Genomic DNA, 20,030 nt, shown 5'->3' with positions numbered 1-20,030 from the left:
AATTAGCAGTGGGCAACAAATGCTGGCCTTGCCAGTGCCCATGAAAGAATATAAAAATAACCTGTCTGGATTGAATTTAAAACTCGGCAGTTAACTGTCAGTCATCAGTTACCTGGTGCATTGTCCGTGGCAACACCTCTACCAATCAGAGTCCACTTGCCAACCAATTAGCACTCACTTCTCATGCAGTATAAATTGTTGTTCCATTTACATTTGGTATTCTTACAAATTGTCCTGTGGAGTGCAAGACGAAAAGCTTTGACAACATGTCTTTTTTCAGCAATACTCAAGCTCTGTACTACCAAAAGCCAAACTGTATGTTTTTATTGGTGAAAACTTCACAATTGCAATTTAAATCAGTTCTGCATTTCAAAATTTACTGTATAGGAAGTTTTAGGCTTGTCAATGTTGATTTCTTCTCTAACCCTATTCTTCTCTTTCACATCCTCCTTACGTCATCTAAGAATGAAGCTGGAAAAAAGATGATATGGGGCATCTGAGGTTTCAAACGGTCCTTAATGATCCGGTAGCTTTCTCCCTGCACACCTGCCCCTGCCCACCATACACACCCCACCCCTTTCAACACACTCCTTCAGCCTGTTGTCAGATGAAAGCACCTCACCACTGATGTTTTATTCTACAGCTAGGTCTTTGGTCTCCTTTGTTCAGATAATGTACTCATTTGAATTGAGTCTTGAGTGTCAGAGTCTAAAATTACAATTTTGAAACTTTCCTAGTTCTAAGGGAGGACAGAGACCCAACAGATGTAAACATGGAATGTGTCTGTTTAGTGTGCAACACAATCTGATTTTAAAGCTTTGTTCAATTCATTATATAATATAAAAAAAACCCTCTGGATTTTTCACCTGCCCACTTTGTCTTGATAGACAACAGATTTCTGTTTAAAAGCAGAGATTGAAGTACTAGCTGGAGCAATTTTATGTAATTCTTTTTTCTAGTGATTTTTAACTACTTTTTAATTATGCCTTAGCCCTTTTTCTGCATGTAATGTTGCCCATTGAAATATGTTTAGTGTATTTAATTTTTCTTCACCAGAAATGTATTTTTAGAATTTTTAAATAATTCAGATTATCGTTCGTAGGATTTAAAATAGGATTCTGTGCCAATAAAACTTGAAATTCACAGCTATGCTATGCTGCTATCTGGTGATGATGAAAGTGTCAGTACATTTTAAGAGGGGTGTCACTGGGGAAGCATCTTATTCAATCACTGATTATCAAAGACTAATTGACTTCAGGAGCCATATAAGTAAGATAATGGGAAATGCACTTTCCGAAACTTACTTTTAATTCTAATTTGAACAGCAAGTAATGACATAAAGATTGTATGGCAAAATGTTTGCCACACATCCGTGAACAATATAAGTAATTGTTATGTGGTTTTAAAAAAAGAAGTGGATGCACAGCCAAGAATAATAATGTTAGGAAGGCTGCCCAAATGCTTGGTTTTGAGTATTTTAAAAATGAGGTGTGGTGGGAAGACAAAGGGGTTCAAGGAAGGAGTTCCAGAGCACAGGACTGCGGTGACCAAGAGCTCTGAATAAGTTCTGCTTTCAGTCAGGAAGAAATTACATCCTCTGGTGCTGATTTTGTTTAGTTCTTCGTAGTAGGCATGAACTATTTGACAACAGACAGAGGACCAGTTCAACTGTCTGCCCTCTTACTTCAAGAATGGTTTGTTTGTAACCAGCAGAGACCTAAAGAAGGTAAAAAGAGAAATTAGTGGTGTTGTAACAAGAAAGGGACATTACAAAACTAAAATTCAATGGGATTGTTGCCCAAGTGTCAAAAATAGTTCTGAATTGTCCCTTAAGGTAAGCATTTCTCTCTTATATGCAGTCTTCAATATGTCCCACTTGCCCAAAATCCTATCTTTGCTGATCTACATTGTTTTCCAATATCTAATGTTTCTCTATCTTGCCTTTAAATTCCTCCATGAACTTGTCTTCCTCTGCGCCTCAAACCTCCTCTATCCATACAGCTTTTCCCGAACTCTTTGTTCCTTTATGTAAATAGTTTTTGGTATATGTCAGATATTATCTAAAATTCCTCACTTAAACCCTCCTCCTATCTTTTTCTACAAAAATCAAGTTTTAATTTTTCGACCAAGCTTTGAGCCAATTCTTTCTAATTCATTGTTTAACTTGGTATCTGTTTTCTTCCAGTCTCTGAAACACTGATATTTTCTTTTACATTAAAGCCACTTAGATAAATGCTTGATGTCAAGATACTCAACTTCTACAATATTATGTACAAAGGACATAGCTTGGTACTTCAGAAGCGGAGGTTTAAGCATTTTTAAGGATGAGTTGTATTGGGACTATAGTTGGCTGTAAGGACTGTAGTCATTAAGGAGTTGGAAATAATTTAAATAAGACAAATTTTGTTCGATTATGAGCTGGGTTAAAACATAGCCAAGTATTTTGGAAGTGGGATGGGATCCAGATAAATAGTTTTTGGAATATTTAGGATAATGCGGAACTCTATTGTATCATGTAGATTATCAGAAGAATGCCTCCCATGGGCATACAGAGATCAGTACAATACTTTCCTACTCATCATGACTATTTTAACAACAACATCGATTTGTATAGTATATTTATTACAATAAAATGTCCCAAGGCAGTTATGATGAATAGCCAGAATTTTTACCATTATTGTGTTGCTGTCCTTTAAAAAGGAGATTGGTAGGGAGTAAGAGCATTGTGGGGCACCCAAAAATTCTCCTTTCAGTGTTCACCCACAATTTTCCTGAGGGAGAAAAATACCACCTTCATGCAGCACATGACTAGGAGTGCTACAAGGGTGGATGTGTCCTGCACTGCTATTATGACACAGCCGATGGTAAAGGCTGAGTTGTTCAGATCCCAAAGGGAAACTTGAAGCAACTGTCATAACCCATTTTGGCAATTAATATGTTTTGAGATGCAAGCTTTGAAGTCAGTAGTAATAAGACCACCAAGTCTCAAAAGGTTTTTTTATAAAAATAAATCAAACATTTGTTAATACAAGATTGATTATAAACACATATATATGCCTACAAAATTGCTACTATAATAACTACAAAAATCCCCTAAATCAACTGTCACTCATCACTCTCACCAACTAATTACGCTACAGTACAATCTATGATGATTTGTTATCAGTTATCTTTATTATGCATAACTTACCATTTAAGAATTGTGCCATGGAGCCAGGTCCCAAAATAATACTGGATGTGCAACCATTGGAAAACCAATTGCAAAAGTAACTTGACAATGCTGTGAATGCAAGAATGTAGAAAAAATATTTTAGTTATCTGAAACAGTTCTTGAGTTATAGCATTTGCATAAATGAAAGTTGATATCTACAGGATATTAGTATTTCAAATGGTAACGAAAATGCTCATTTCTTAGCTGTACAGAGGAAATATATATACTAAACCACTTGGTAATCTGCGGTATAAATGGATTCAGATTAGCTTCTGGTTGATTTTTATGGGTCTTACTTGTCCCTGAAGCTTTGTTGAAGAATTCCTAGTATATACTTTACGGTGCTGAGCATCAGTAATTAAAGTTGACAAACTGATATGCAGTAACTAGTCCTAATGATGCTCACAGAACTCTGTGTGCTTTTCAGTTAATAGTTCAGTACTTCAATTACAGCAGATACGATGACTGCACTATTGGCCTAGGTTTGTGCTTAATGGTTGAAATTATATTTTTGAGATGAAAGCTAGTCAGTGATGTCAATTTTCTTGGACTTGTGATTTTCATTACGTGGTGAGTAGGATGGAACCCATGAATTCTGAATTGAAGGGAGATTTTTGCTTTGTCAGTAAAGGAAGAAAATGCAAGAATTCCTTGATACTTGGTAGAAAGGTGCTAACTGTCAGTCTTTCCTCATTTTTAAAGCAGTCCTAACTGAAGTCCCTGTAAGGGCAAGTAGAGATCTTTGAATGGCAGTCAGCTGTTATGTTTGTTTCCTGTATAAAAGCAGCATTATACAGTAAGTTCTCATTTAAAGTTGTCGGTGCGTTCCTGAAAATTACAATTTGAAATGGAACAAGTTTATGTGAATCATGGGTTCCCGTAGAAATCAATGTTAAAGCCAGAGTTTGGCTTTTCTGGGCAAGAAATGTCTGAAAGAACCTATGTACAAGTTGATATACTGTACTGTACATGTGTAGCACTGTGCATTCCAACATGGAATAGCTTGCAAAATAAAATAAATCACTGAATATAGCACAAATACCATATACATTTAAATTAGATAATGTAACAAACATTTTTTTTATTTCTGTTGGACTGTGGTAAAGAACATATCTTTTTATTTTCTGTTGGATTGGAGATTTAAGTTACAATGGCTGCAGGTTGAAAGACATGTCCACTGGAACAGAATGAGAGATGTATACAATGTTGCAGTCCTGGAACAGAGTGTCCCATGAAAGACAGGATGGTGCCAGAAAGGGGTCCTGGACCAAGGGAGCTGCCTGACAACAGCATTTTAATTGGCTCCTGACCAGGTGACCAGAGTTTTGTATGGGAGCAGTGCAGCAGATCTAGCTCCTAGAATGAAAGGAACAAGACTAAAACTTCTTTCCCCTATGTGTGGGAGATTCTAGTAATTCCACAATAATAGCTAGGTGGCTTTTCTTCTCATCTCTCTATAACCTGCTCTCTCTCTCTCTCTCTTTCTCTCTGAAAACCCCTGTCAAGAGACAAAGGAGAAAATCAATGTTAGAGACATTGAAAGGCAAGTGTTCAACCAGTGAACTAAATACGGGAAGTGTTGGAAGACCACTTCATGTCATTAACAAGAACTGAAAGGAATTTGGAAGACATCAAACAAAATCACCCCATTGAATCCTGTACTCCAGAATTGGTGCTATTGAACTGTTTTATCCCACCCTTAAAATCCATGTTTTTGTGTGTCTTGCATGTGTGTGTATAGAGATTTAAAGAGGTAGAGTTTAAGTTAGTGTTAGAAGTTAGCAGTTCATATTTCTTTCTTTTGTCACTAGTTAAAGACAATTTGTTGAATAAACAGTTATTTACTTATTAAGTTTAAAAACCTGGTGCTCATGCTCTGTTAACCTAAGTTAAACAGGTAGAATTGGGGCAACCTGGTGGTTTGGTCAAACTTTAGACATTTGTTGCAGCTCAGGGCTTGATATTACAGTGCCCTATCCCCAATGAGTTGTGACAATAACACTAAATCACCCATACAAGTCCTGTGTAGCATAGCTTCTGTGCCTCACCCACAGCACTCCTGAAACTCAGCTCAGTTTTTTGGGGGTTTTCTTGTCCTGCTCTTGCTCTGTCTTGCCTTTCCCACTCGGTCTCTATCTTTCTGTCTCTAGAGCCTGTACCGCTTCCTGACAGTTTGTAGGGGCCAAGTCCCTGTGCTGCAGAAGAAGCAGGGTGGGGTGGCGCGTGGCATGGTGGAGCTGGGAGAGCCATGCAAGAGGTGGGGGTAGGGGGAACTGTGCAAGTAGCCACTGGGGGGGAATTGCGGAAGAAGCTAGGAGAAGGGCCATGCAAGAACCCGGTTGTGGGGGTGGGGGGTGAGCCCCCATCGCCACCCCTCACCACCCTGCCCCAGGTTGCTGATTGGCAGCTGGCAGCTTCCTGTGCCTGTCCTGCATCCCTGCCCCTGAATCTTAGGCCCCGCCCTCTCCCTCTCCCTCTCCCTCTCCCTGTAGCTTGGGCGTCTGATGTCTGTGGCGGTGGCTCTGGCATCAGAACATGGTGGCGGCTGGCCCTGAGTTCAGTGCGGGGGGGTTGTGGGGCCAGAGTGCAGATGACATAAAATTGAAAATGGCAATTTAAGTCAAAAAATAGGTCCAAAAGAGTAAACAATATTAAAAGGAAATGACTTTAAGCAGGGCAACTTATAGTGAGGACATATTTTAGTGAGATTTAGTCTCTGTACCCCTAAAGAAAAAGAAAGTTTCATGATATGTTTTGCTTTAGCTGCAGAAACAGAACAACTTGGGTTGAATTGGTTTGGCTACTTAGTCTTGCTCAGAAGCAAGTAAGTTCTATAGGTTTGCTTGCTTAATTATTCAATATACATTTAGATGGCCTTCTCAAACATTTGCCAGCTGATCAGTTACCTTTCAGCATGATTGTGTCAGCGCAACTAATGTTTCTTGGTTTCCCTGATTCTATGGACTTTTGAAATTGGATCAAAAATGATTAAGAATTTGAGAATTGTACTTGGTAGATGCCCAAATGTGCACTTCCACAGTGCTTGAAATTCTTATTTTATATTTATTATGATCCTAGACTAGACTTCCAAGTTTTTGCTAAGATTCGGTTCAGGGCTAATAGCATTTTGTTTAAAGTAGACAAAGTTTGAGATTCAAGAAACCTGCTAAGAGAATAAAGCCACAAGATTTCACAGGTTTTGAAGAAAGTTTACTCTCCAAGGCAGAAAGATAAAACATGAGTATTGCTGAAAGAAGAGACATTTCAAAGCTTTTTTTCTTGCACTCATCAGGACAGTTTGCCAATATAAGGGGAAAATTAGAATTTATACTGTGTATGAAGAGAGTGCTGATTGGTTGGCAGGTGGACTCTGGTAGAGGCATTGCCATGGAGAATGTGCCAGTGATGATGACTTGACAGTTAGCACCACGCTGGCAGTGTGATGCTAGGTATGTAGGCCTTACACCCCAAAGATTGGCGGATAATATCAAACTGAATGTCTCAGCCGCTGTTGGCAACGGGCAAGGTACAAACTGTACCTAACCAGCTCGTGCTTGTAAAACTCAAAATCACACTGGTGATCCCGCGAATGGACAACATTTTCTAAATAATCCTCAGTGTGCTAAGAATTATGCTGAAAATGAATTTAAGATTGTCTCTGGACTCGCAGTGCAGCGTATTTACTTGTACTGGAAACTACATATATTAATACATAAGGCCCTGTTCTTTGCAGACCAAAAGAACGCGGACGCACTGTGCCTGTTTCAGCTAAACAAAATAAGTGACAGCCATTCACTGCTCATTCCTCAGGGCAACGCCTTGGCCAATTGGTGTCACGCTGCCTGGCTTAAATTTCAAACAATGCTTGGCAATTAACTGTCAGTCACCATCACTGGTGCATTCTCCATGGCAATGCACTTAAGCACCAACCCCCAAGCACAAGTTCAGTCTTTGGCCATGCTGAGCAAAACACTACTGCACCGAGGGGTCACCAACCTTCTGCTGCCCTCTCTGATTGCCAGAGCTTTCCCTGAGTCCTCTCCGATTGCCGGGACTTCTCCTGGGCCCTCTTCACTTATAGCCTGCTAATTGCAGCCCTTTTTTTGGCTTGAAGCCTCTTTCTCTGTTCATCTCTTTTTAACTTAACTGGGACCTCTTCCGGTCCCTTTCCCCTTGGACTTGTCTGTTGGGACCTCTCCCTATTTCATCTCCAATTGGGACCTCTTCCTGTCCTGTGCCTGGGACTCTTATTAGCAATGGTGCTCTGCTCCCTCGTTACATAACCCGGGTTTTCATGCCATTTTCCCTTTCTGCACGGGCGTGTTGGGCCCGTCCTCGGCCCAATGAACTTAAAACGCTTAGGTGCACATGCACAGCCTGCTCCTGGTCTGTGCCTGCATGGAAACTCCAAGGCCTACCAGGACCAGGAGTTCCCAACCTCTGCTTCCGACTTTAAGGGAAGTCAGATTTCATAACACCTCCCTCTCCCACCTTCTCCCTGGAAGAAAGAATCATTCACCGTAGTGAAAGTTTTTGTACAAGGACTTTACAGTTTCATAACTTAACATCATAAAACTTCTAACAATTAGTTTATTACATACTGTACCCGTTAAATTTTTCATTTTGTTCCACAATATGTCGTACTATAAAGGTACCAAAGCTTAATGAAAACAAAGCCAGTACATGTAACAAGCAGGATTTCAACATCATAGAAGTATCATAACTCAAAACTTGTCTTTTCTCCTACAACCTTTCTTTAAACTCTGAATAGAGCACCAACAAGTACATTCAACAAGTACATGGTTTTTCCCATGATCTTCTCACGGTCAACCAAAGATACATTGAAGTTTTCTTTGGAAACATCTTGACCAGCTTATAGTTTTATTTTGTCTCATCGGTTTTCAACCTTTCAGGTGTGACTGCAAACCAATACTCTGGCGGTCTTCCCTCTTCACATATGGATGCATATTGGTCACGCTATATGCTAGAACTGACTTTCTCATAGGCTTCTCAACATTAATACAGAAGAACATGGGTTTTCTCTTACTCTTCTCCCCTGTTAATGGAAGCAAACCTTTGATGGGTCCTTTAAGTCTGCTGCAGAAACAGTGCATGTCTGATTGACAACCAGCTTCAAAATTATCTTCCTCACTCTCTTCCTCCATAACATTTTTTCATTTCATTGTTTTGATCAACACCAGATGAATATAAACTTGCACCAAGGGAATCTTTCTCTCTACTCGAGTCATTTTCTAGCTTATCCAAGAGGTGCTATAGCCTTCTGCACATGATCGTATTCATCTTGTTACTGCTTGAAAAATTGAACCTTCATGTGCACTACTTTCATAATTTCATCCAAATCCAAGCTTGTACTCTTGTTTTCTAAAGCTTATTAATCTTTTAATTCAGCTCCGCAAGTGCTCTGGTGAGTTCAGTTTTGTCATTGTTTCAGAGTCACCTGTAGAACATTTAAACCAGCTTACCAACTGCATATAGGTATTTGGTTCATTTTGGAATCTGTTCCATGGTTACTTACCCCTCCTTAGACTTCTCCAATTCATTCGTTAGATCCCCAATCTGTTTCTTAAAATTTTCTTTACCCGCTTTTCAAAAAGTTTGGATCTGCTTTTCCGTATTACACAATTCATCCATTTTGTTCCCCAGATTGCATTGGAGTGCAAGAATGTCATTGCTCTTTTCACAACGAAGTTCCAACAGTTCAACATTCTTGGTTTTTATTTTGGCATTCAACCAACTGTTCTGATTCATCAGCAATTCCTTATCCTGTTCAAGGCATTTTTCATAAGACTTAATGGAGACTCCTGATACTTGAAGTTCATCAAGTTTTAATTGAAGATCTATCTTTGTTGAATTTGCATCTACAGGTTTATCGTTTGGATATTTCATGTCCTCATTCAACTATTCTGCTTCCTGTGACCAACACTCCAGTGTTCTCACTGGTTCTCTTTCTTCATTAGCAAATTCATCTTTGGTGCATGAAAGTTGGTTCTCTAAACTGATCAGTTTTTCCTTAGCAGAACTTAACCCCTCACACAACCTTTGACATTCTTGCATTTGGTCCTGGGCGAGTGGTTTTTCCACTTCACCCTGTCTAGCCTTACGAGCTTGAACTCTAGCTACTGCACAATTGGGAAACAGGGCCAGGATGTTCCTTCTCCAAAATCTCTGTTTCTCCCACCTCAACTGGCTCTTCTGAAACTCTCAGACCCTTAAGAATTTCAAACTTGCCAAATCATTATCCAGCATAAAATCTATCTCTTCCATAAGTAAACTCAGAATGATTCCCACCATAACAATTCCAAGCCACTTCGTGAATTAACGTTACACAAGGGAACAGGTTCATAAGTTCCATGAAAATGCCCTATTATTGCTTTCTCTTTCACCAAACTATCTAGAACACAAATTGTATCAACAGCCATCATCAATGACTGATCTTCCCCAGTAACTCTCAAAATATTAATTTGTTTTGTTGAAGGAGTAAGGGAATACTTCTCCCTGCAAAACAAAACCCATATAACCTTCAGCAACTTGCCTCACTTTAGCAGTATTCAAGGAAGAATCACCTTTACTATCCTTTGCCATGTCCCACTTTCTTGTCCATTCTGAGAGAACAGGTTTCACTTGTACCCATTGCCCCTGTATTAACACGCATTGCCTTTTCTGAAGACTCCTTGAACATTCCGACTACTGCCACCGGTTTACCATTCATCTTCCACCAACTAGTTTTGAGATGCCCCATCTTATGGCAATAAAAGCATCCTGGTTTCCTTGCATCAATTTTATCCTCTGTACTATAATGTTTGTTCACTGAAACAGCTTCTGCTTTCTCTCTAAAGCTAGACTCGCTTCAATTTTCAAGCTTCCCTATCAGTTGGAGATCTACTGCCCCCTACCTGCCATGTGATATATCATCCCCCATCTGCCAGAACCGCAGCTTCCCGTATCTTGGAAAGCTTACGGACTTCTTACTGTAACTTAATGGCTATTGGGATGCTGTTTTGAAATTTTTCTTGTATTATTAGCTCTCTCACATTCTCAAAAGTTTGTTCTAACTTGAGTGATCAAAACCACCTATTAAACAACATTTCTATCTCCCTAGCAATTTCTACAAATGTTTCATTCAGTCTTTTCTTTAAAGTCTGAAATTTCAACTGATAGGCTTCAGGGACAAACTCATATGCATTAAGTACCGCAGTTTTAACTACCTCATAATTTGAGGATTGTTCTTCCGAAAGGCTGAAATACACATCCACTACCTTCCCGACCAAAACACTTTGTAAGTAAAAGTCTGTGTGTCCTTTGGCCGCTTCAGCTTTGTAGCCACCTTTTCAAATGAGATAAAATATCTCTCAACTCAGCCTTCAGTGAATTTAGGCAATAGGCAAAGACTTTATTATATCAAAGCTCAGAGTGGGACTCGATTCCTCATCCGAACTACTAAACTTGTCTTCACTCCATAACCTAAGCTGTTATCTGATCAGTTTGTGCAGTCTGATTTCTTTCTCCCTTTGAAACTCAAGCTCAAGCTTTTGCATTTCCATTTCTCTTCCATTGCTCTTCTTTTTCCTTCCTTGCTAACGCCTCTCTCTGGAGTTCAAGTTCAAGTTTTCGCATCTCTCTCTTTCCTCTTTTTCTAGTTTGAGCTTTTTCATTTATTTTTTCTTTTGAAATTCAAGTTTCTGCTTTTTTCAAGCTCTTTTATCTGCAACTGAATTCTAGCTAACTCAAGTTGTGTTATACCTGTATCATGCTTTTTTTCTAGTTCCAAATGATATGCTATGACCTCAATTATTTCTACTTTTTCAGTGCTGCTTTTAACTCTAACTTCAACTTTTCTAATACTGCAATTAACCTAAGCTTGGTTAATTGTTGCAAATCACTCTGGGATAAATCTTCCCCCTCTAGATAAACCGTAGCAATTGACAAAGCCATTCTGCTTCTCAGCCAGTATAGTAAAACACAGTGTGCAAATCTTATCAACCTTAACCCCAGCAAGAGCAGCGCTGATTCAGCCTGATTCAAAATCCTGTAATAACTCCCAATTTATGTTATGATCCTAGACCAGAACTCCAAGCTTTTGGTAAGATCTGGTTAGGGACCAGTAACATTTTGTTTAAAGTAGACAAAGTTTGCTCTTCAAGACAACTTATAAGAGAAGAAAGCCACAAGATTCCATCGGTTTTCAACAAACAAAAATAAACTTTACACTACAAGATCAAATAGATAAAGCAATTTACAATAACTATCTTTTCCTCTGAGATACGTGTGAATTAAGTAGGCAAACTGTGGTGGAACACAGCACACTGCACAATAAGTCACAGATTCCAGGGATTTCTCAATAACCCACCCAGACTGTGAGTCAACCAATCTCTTTGAAAGTCTGTCTCTCTCATGAGGAATCCCAGTCTTCACCTTTGGAGACCTACCCTTGGAATTTTCTCCAAATGTCGCTTCAACTTGGATGGCATTGATGATGGCCTACTTCGCAAGTTTTCAATCTCGTCTCCTGAGATCCTGTTCCTCTGTATTCCTGAGTATTCATTCAAACCCAACTCTCAAGCACAACTTCAGCTCTTCGGCTGCGCTGAGCAGAGTTTTACTGCTCCAAAGGCGTACCTTAGCCCCAACAGCCTACAGCACGGAGTCACCTACCTCCTGCTGTCCACTTCAATTGCCAGGGCTTCTTCTGAGCCCTCTCCGATTGCTAGGGCTTTTCCTGGGACCACTTTACTTAAAGTTTGCTAACCACAGCCTTTTTCCTGCTCGGAGCCTCTTTCTGTGCTGCACTCTTGAATTTAACTGGAAACTCTTTCTGTCCTGTCCCATATCTGGGACTCTTCCTTTGGGAGCTCTGCCAGTCCCTTCTCCCTGTCCCTTGCTGAGGACTCTTGTCTGCAATGGCACTCTGCCTGTGGGCCACATGACCTGGGTTTTTGCACCATTTTCTCTTTCAGCGCAAGCATACTGGCCTGTCCTTGGCCCAAAGAACTTAAAATGCTGAATTTCTTATATGCAGCCCGCTCCCAGTCTGCACACACATGGAAACTCCCAAGGTCTTACGTGACTTGGAGCTCCCGACCTCTGCTCTTGACTTTAAGATAAGTTGGATTTCATAACATATTGTAGCTTCAAGTCTGTAATATGCATTTCGTCTGTTGGCTGTTTGAACCAATAGTCCTTATTTATTGGGAATGAAAGCTTTGCTTGATATAGCTTTTTAAATGAGTTTCCTGTCCATTTTACCGCTGGGTGCTTGCACCTTTCTCTAGTTTCTCTCCATATCCACCTCCTGGTCCTCGTGTTAGTCAATACTGCTAACGGTTCTCTCTCTCTCTCCCTCCAGGCATTGTTGCTCTTTCCTTTAAATCTGCCACTATAACGCCTCTCCTCAAAAAGTTCATACTACCAGACTGTGCCTACAGCAGGTAATGAGTGAACCAGAATGGTTCTAAGCGTGAGGGATTTTAGCTCCAAGATTAGGTTGAAGAAGTTTTCACAAGCACTCTACTCTGTAAATGGCCCCTCTGCTTTTCACAAGCGCTCTTGCTGTAAATGACCCTGCTGATTTTCTCAAACACTCTGGCTGTAAAATCAAAATCAATATGGATAGAGGACTGGCTAACTAATAGATGACAGAGAGTTGGGATATGGGGGGCATTTTAGGATGGCAACCTGTAACTGGAAGTGGAGTGCCACAGGGATCAGTGCTGGGGGCACAATTATTTACAATATATATTAATGACTTAGATGAGGGAAATTAATGTGCTATCATCCAGTTTGTGGATGACACAAAAATAGATGGGAAGGCAAGTGGTGAGGATGACACAGAGTCTACAGAGGGATATAGACAGGTTAAGTGAGTGGGCCAAAATGTGGCAGATGGAATATAATGTGGGAAGTGTGAGGTTATGCACTTTGGAAGGAAGAATAGAGGAGCTGAATATAATTTAAATGGAGAAAGAAGAAAGCTGCAGCACAGAGGGATTTGGGAATCCTTGTGCATGAATCCCAAAAAGCTAGCATGCAAGTTCAGCAGGTAATAGGGAAGGCACATGGAATGCTGGCCTTTATTTCAAAGGGAATGGAGCATAAAAATAGGGAAGTCTTGCTAAAACTATACAAGGCACAAGTTAGACCACACCTAGGATACCGTGAACAGTTTTGGTCCCCTTATCCAAGGAAAGATATACTGGCATTGGAGGCAGTCCAGAGAAGGTTCACTAGGTTGATTCTGGGTATGGAGGGATTTTCTTATGAGGAGAGGCTGACTAGGTTGGGCCTGTACTCATTGGAGTTTAGAAGAATGAGAGGCAAACTTATTGAAATATGTAAGATTCTTAGGGGGCTTGACAGGGTAGACGCTGAGAGGTTGTTTCCCCTTGTAGGAGAGTCTAGGACCAGAGGGCATAATCTCAGAGTAAGGGGGCTCCCTGTTAAAACAGAGCTGAGGAGGAATTCCTTCCCTCAGACGGTAGTCGTTCTGTGGAATCCTTTACTGTAGAGGCTATGTCATTAAATATATTCAAGGCGGAAATAGACAGATTTTTAATCAGTAAGGGAATCAAGGGTTGTGGGGAAAAGGCAGGAAAGTGGAGTTGAGGATTATCAGATCAGCCATGATGTCATTGAATGGTGGAGCAGACTCGATGGCCTGAATGGCCTACTTCTGCTTCTATGTCTTATGGTCTTATAGAAGCTGTGGTTGTTCTCCTTGGGGTTGAGGAGATTTGGGAGAAATCTGATAATAGATATACAAAATTATGGCAGGCTTTGATATGGAAGACACAGAAGTGCTGTTCCCTTGAGTTTGATCATACAAGGAGCATGGGACACGTATTGAAGGTTTTGTGCAAGAGATGGTGGGGAAATATGTAGAAGAGCTTTTTTATGAAGCAAGTGAAAATGCCCTGGAGTTTGTTGCCTAAGGGTGTGGTGGAAGCAGACACTGTCAATAATATCCAATGAAAATTGTATGGACATGAGGGAAATAAACTTGCAGGACTGGAGGATAAAGTGGGAGGATGGGATTGAATTGATTGCTCTACAGAGAGCTGGCATTCACTTGACGGGCTGAATGGCCTCTTACTATGCTGAAATGACTATGAAGCTATGAATTCTGTAGTGAATAACTCGACTCCTCACTGCCCAAAGACTGTCCACCGATAAAGCACAGGTCAGCAGTGTGATGGAAAGCTCCCCATTTGCCTGGATGAGCGAACTCAGCTCCAACTCAGCACTATTCAAGACAAAGCAGCTTACTTGATTGGCATACCCTCCACCGGCGCACAGTGGCAGCAGTGTATACCAACTACACAATGCATTGCACCAACCAACTACACAGTGCACTGCACCAACTCGCCAAGGCTCCATTGACAGCACCTTCCAAACCTGTGATTGCTACCACATAGAGAACAGGGGCAGCATGGACATAGAAACACAGCCACCTGTAAGTTCCCTTCCAAAGCGCACACCATCCTGACTTGATAATATATTGCTGTTCTTCAACTATCACTGAGTCAAAATGCTGGAACTCCCTCCTTAACTGCATGGTTGGTGTACCAAGACCATAAGAACTGCATCAATTCAAGGAGGCAGCTCACCACCACCAACTCAAGGGCAATTAGGGCTTGATGATAAATGTTGGGCTTGCCTGTGACGTCCACATCCCATGAATGAATTTAAAGAAAAAAACTTTGATAAACTTTGAAATAACTCCTTTAAAGTTTAAACTTGATCAGAATTTTTGCAATGATCTGCTTGGAATTGTTTTTTTTTTATTTTGATAATCTTTTTTAAATTAGGCTTTTAACATTAATGTTCCATTCTTGAAGATCAACAATCGCAAAGAAAGGTCAGGGATTAGGATTAATTGGATTCTCTTTCAGTGAATTGACAGAGGGACAGTGAATTTAATGCTGCCTGGTGTTTTATAATTCTGTAATTCAATATATCACTATTTTTAGAATAAAAACATTAATGAACAATATGTTGTGGGTGAAGAGAACTTACATGAAATAAACATGACAAATGACTAAGTTCTTCTCTTACTCATGTTGAAGCACATGAGGGAACCTTTTTTGAGCCTGCACTCAGCTAAAGTAAAAGTGTAAGGACTGTCAAGCATATTTGTATGGATTTGCTTGATTTGGATTGCAAGGTGGAAGTTTTCTCATAACATTACCATAGATTAACATAAAAGATTTGCAGAAAATTTAGGTCAAATATGTTAGGAAGCTGATTAGTATGTCTGCTTGTCAGAGGGATTATCTTAAGCTAAGTATAAATAACTTCTTGTTAGCAGCTAAGAAGCTGAATTTTGTGACTGAAATGAAGATTTTAAAATTAATAATTCAACCAAATGAAAATCAGAAAAACATCCCAGAGAAATCTGAATTCGAGTGTACACATACTTACCTTTAAATATGTGATAGCAGCTCAGGGTAAACAATTATTGTAAAAATATTGTCAGGCCCCTATAGGAAACAGAATACAGAAAGTTTAGATTTATGTAATGCTTTACATGGATGATTATTCAAAACAAATTATGTAAAATAATGCTGAGAAACAACTCAATGGCTATGAATTGAAATATTTAAACAGGCCTGTTTCAAATATTTATCCAATTTTCTTTGTAGCAAAGCATTCCATCCTCCAGAAACCCCTTGTTTGAAGGTATTTCTCCTTCCTTTCTTAAATTTAAGTAAAAAATCCTTGGTTACAGATTCTCTATAAACAAGGGTAACTGTTTTTCTATTTGTTACTAAAATTTTATTATTGTTAGAACTGTTCTGAACTGATGAAGGGTCACATGAACTCGAAACGTCAACTGTATCCCTCTCCGCAGATGCTGTCAGACCTGCTAAGTTTTTCCAGGTATTTTTGTTTTTTAGATTTCCAGCATCCGCAGTATTTTGCTTTTATCTTAGTGTTACTTGTTGACGTTTGGCGCACACAACCTATCACTTGGAAGGCCAGAATGTTGACACATACTGAGCTTCTCTCTTCTTTCCCAATTGCTGGCATCATGTTTCTATCTTCGTATAATACTTTATAACCAGTTTTTCCCACGTTGAGTGGTTGCTGACTATTCCTTGTTATTTGTTTATGGTGTGGTTATCTGGCATCAAGGAACCTCCTGCATTTGTAGTGTCCTGGAAACTTAGTTCAGCAAGTAAAGTTTCATTAACCTCATGATTAGCTGGTAGAAACAGAGAGCTATCACCAAGTGATGTATTACTGAAGATATTCAATAATAAATGATAGACATGGATGGGCATATCTAATTTTGTTGAACAAATCCTGAAGCTCTGGAATAAAATTATTTTATTTACATATTTTGTTACTGGATAATCATGCACAGCTCAGCCTACATGACAAGTTCATATGCTGTTGTAAATAGACCAATTCCAATATTATTTCTTTATTTTATTTATTTCTCCCACTCCCTCTTCCTCCCTCCCTCTCTCTCTCCTTGCAGTCCCAACCTGTTTCTGGTGTACATTCTTTCTCCCTGTTTTTCATCGCTGATCACTATCTCTAGTACTCTCCCTGGGCTGAATTTTGCTGAGATTATCAGGACGCCAACATTGGCTTCAATTTCCAGAACCCCATCCAATTAAGGATGGCAGGCAGAACAGGGAAGTGACAGGTCCAACCTTTAGTGATGCTTGGCTGGCAACCCCACCAGGAGAGGTAGATGCTGCTAATGTAGGTAGGAAAAGACTAGGGTGTCTCAAGATGGTAGTGCCTTTTGAAGAATTCTAACCATGTTAAAAATGAAGATGGCCACAACTGCCAGGCCATCAGTGTGGAAGGTATATCCCTCCATAGGATAGCCTGCTGCTTTAGCCCTCGTGCACCTTCATTGCTGGGGTTCGGATTTAAAGGAGGCTTTTCTGTTGCCGTTCAACATCACCCCCCCCTCTCCCCAATCATTTGCCATATGAAGCCAGGAGGCCACCTTCAAGTAGCACTGGCTTTGTCCTCAATGGGGGCTCACCCACCATCAGGAAGATTGTGGCGGTCAAAAAAATTTGACTCAGTTGAGAATAATTGGCTGCCTGCTGCTGCCAGGCATGTAGCCAGTGCCAGTCCGACACCGCCACTGGCTAGATTGTTCATAGGTGGGATCATGTTGTGGAGACGCAAGTTCCTTTAATTTTTCTCCCCTGCTCTGCTACCAAACCTCTCATTGCGGGTCTGAGAAAATTTAGCCCTCTTTCTCATTCTGAACCTGTCTCTCACAGCTGTCTCCTCCTCGCCCCTCCCCACCTCCCCCTGCCCCCTCCTCTCCCCACCTTCCCCTGCCCCCTCCCCCTCTACCCTCTCTCCCCATCCCTCCCCTCCCCCTCTCCCTTCTCCCACTCCTTTCCTGTTGAACCTCTTCACCATTTAACTTTCTGATGCTCCTGCTTTGACTGGCGTAACCTTTGTATACTATCAGCACTTTTAACCTCTTTCCAACCTATTTTTTAAAAGAAAAAGGTTCATAAGCAATTAAACACCTTAGTTACTTCCTTCTGGTAGATACGATTCTATGACTTGTGACTATTAGCTATTCTCCACTGCTTCTATCTCTAGTTTTGTCAGCACTATATATACAGGGCTCATCTGCCTTTTTTATTTCTGATAAAGGTATCTAACCTGAAATGTCATCCTGTTTTTAGATAGTCAGTTATCTCCTGTGAGTTGGTGTTTTTATTTGGAATTCCCACCATGTGTTTTTCATTTTAATGTACATTGATTACATGAATAGCTTCCTTTTGTCAATTTCTGGCAAATATCAATGGAAGGAGAGCTTTATCTTTCCCTGGTAGTATGATTCTGCAATCCAAGGCAAAATAATTATAAATTACCTGAGATTTTCAGATATTGCGTAAATTCCATATGCCTTTGTGAAATATTGAAGGGCCTATGTTGTCTTACCTATTAAATCAGACACTTGAGATTGTGTTTCTAACAGTGGTGCATATCTAGACTGAAGATATGACTGGCTGCCCACAATTTGCTGAAAAAGACACAATGAAATATTTGCAGTAGCACTGGGAGGGAACTGATGTAAAATGGTTGATTTCATTGATTAAGATTGCAGTCAGAAGAAATTATAAATTTAGCAAGCTGTTCATCTGATTCAGCTTTCAAGATAGCACTTGTATTCCTGTGTATAATCTCTCCATCTGGTATGACATAAACCGTCTGTTGGTACAGCCTAGAAAACTACCCCTACTGTGAAAAAAGTGGTACTGTACTTCCTGTTTTCATAAACGGTCATGTGCATATTTTAGTGAAGCTTGAGTCCTCTGGAGCTTTCGCTCTCTTTCTCTCTCTCTCTCTCTCTCTTTTCGGAAGCAGTGAATTGCAGTACGTGCAGAAGCATTTGAAACCTGTGGCCTCATCCTAGTTTAGCCAAAATTTCTAAATATTGAAATTAGGTATTTAAAGAGAAACTAAAGGTGCTCGGCTCTGAACGTTTTCTAATTTTTCCAGAAACGAAGCAGAAGATTGAGCTGCTGATGTCAGTTAACTCTGGGAAGTCGTCCTCTTCAGAAAGGTACAGCAAACATGCATTGCACCCAGCATTGATGCTAAAAGCAGACAGTGGGAAATCTGAAGGAAGGAGGGAGGGGAGGAGAAGGGGGCTGCCAATGTTCAAACGTCAGCGACGAAAGCTTCCCTGCATTGGTTAACATATTTTTCAGAATCTATTATTCTAGAGTCTTGTTGCTTTGCTGAGGCTAGCTGAGGTTATTAATTTCTTACTCTTACATGTTTTGCTTAATAGATCCCTAACATGAACCAAGTAGTGACAATTAACATGCAGAATATGATGTGCTATTTAAGTATAAGGTTCCCTCCCCACTCCTTCCCTGTTGTGACATATGCTAAATTAAGAGCATGTCTTTTATTATTTTAACCCTTCTTAGATCTATGTTTAGTTGTTATTCTAAGAAAGCATGTCTGTGCATAGGACCTGAAATCATTAACCCACACATTAGTCAGCCTTCTGTGAAGCAGACATGCTGCTGCTGCTGCTTCGTGTTTCTGTAGGAGAATATTCAGCAGATGCAGTAATGTTTCTTGTCTGCAGGTTAGGTTAATTGACTTGCAATATTTATTAAACATTATTATATCTGCCGATCCAAAATAAGCTGCAGTGAGTTGGAAAAGCCCGTGTAATGTTACTCATTTACCAGGCCTTCAATTTTCTAATTGTATGTTCTTGCATCAGTAATTAGCTGCTTCCATATGGGAGTTAGATCATCATGGAAAGTAATCTCAAATAAGGTACATATTTGCTTTTCAGTCAGCTGTGAATACCGGTCTTCAGTTGTTCTGCACCTAATTAGTTAATTACGTTTTCGGCATTTTTGCTGAAGATATGTTCAGCATTTTAGCATACATCTCTATGACTCTTAAGAAGAATTAGTTTAACAAGTTGCAGGAGGCATAAACTGGCTATCATATTTGCTCATTTGTAACAAAAATAGCTGAGTTCCATTTTACTTTGAGAGTGCTGCAACAAAATGCTATATTGAATTGCAAAATAAGGTTTAGTAAAGGGGAATCCATAACTGTTCACTGTAGTTAAAAAGCTCACTTTGTCTTTTTGGCCAGCATGGTTATATGCACAGAACATGGTTGACTTCACTTCAAAGGTTCTACAATATTCATGGTTTAATAAAATAATTTAAATGGGCTTATTTTAAGTTGCTGCCAGTTAAGTTGATAGTTATGGCCATGTAGAGTGAGTAAAGTTGGTTTGCCAGTACCAGTGTTTGTGCAAAGCACTTTCATCATG

At 40.0% G+C, this 20,030-nt stretch overlaps 1 protein-coding gene across 11 annotated transcripts in view; it reads left to right on the top strand.

Annotated features, from left to right (window-relative positions):
- LOC121285811 (SRSF protein kinase 2-like) overlaps window positions 1–20,030 on the top strand; it is a 246,803-nt gene that overhangs the window by 88,114 nt on the left and 138,659 nt on the right. For 4 of the 11 annotated variants that reach the window (XM_041202660.1, XM_041202661.1, XM_041202658.1 and 1 more), the window contains one exon: window positions 18,719–18,782. The exons of 6 other annotated variants lie outside the window; for them this stretch is intronic. In XM_041202660.1, coding sequence (XP_041058594.1) covers window positions 18,745–18,782 — 38 coding nt within the window. In that variant the 5' untranslated portion in view covers window positions 18,719–18,744. Of the gene's footprint in view, window positions 1–18,524; window positions 18,593–18,718; window positions 18,783–20,030 lie in introns of those variants that run through there. One more of the 11 variants, XM_041202659.1, reaches the window with a different exon arrangement.

This window comes from Carcharodon carcharias, chromosome 13, assembly GCF_017639515.1.
Source record: "Carcharodon carcharias isolate sCarCar2 chromosome 13, sCarCar2.pri, whole genome shotgun sequence".
Classification (NCBI taxonomy): domain Eukaryota; kingdom Metazoa; phylum Chordata; class Chondrichthyes; order Lamniformes; family Lamnidae; genus Carcharodon; species Carcharodon carcharias.
Note: the sequence above shows the minus strand (reverse complement) of the source record. Positions and strands in the feature narration are given on the sequence as shown.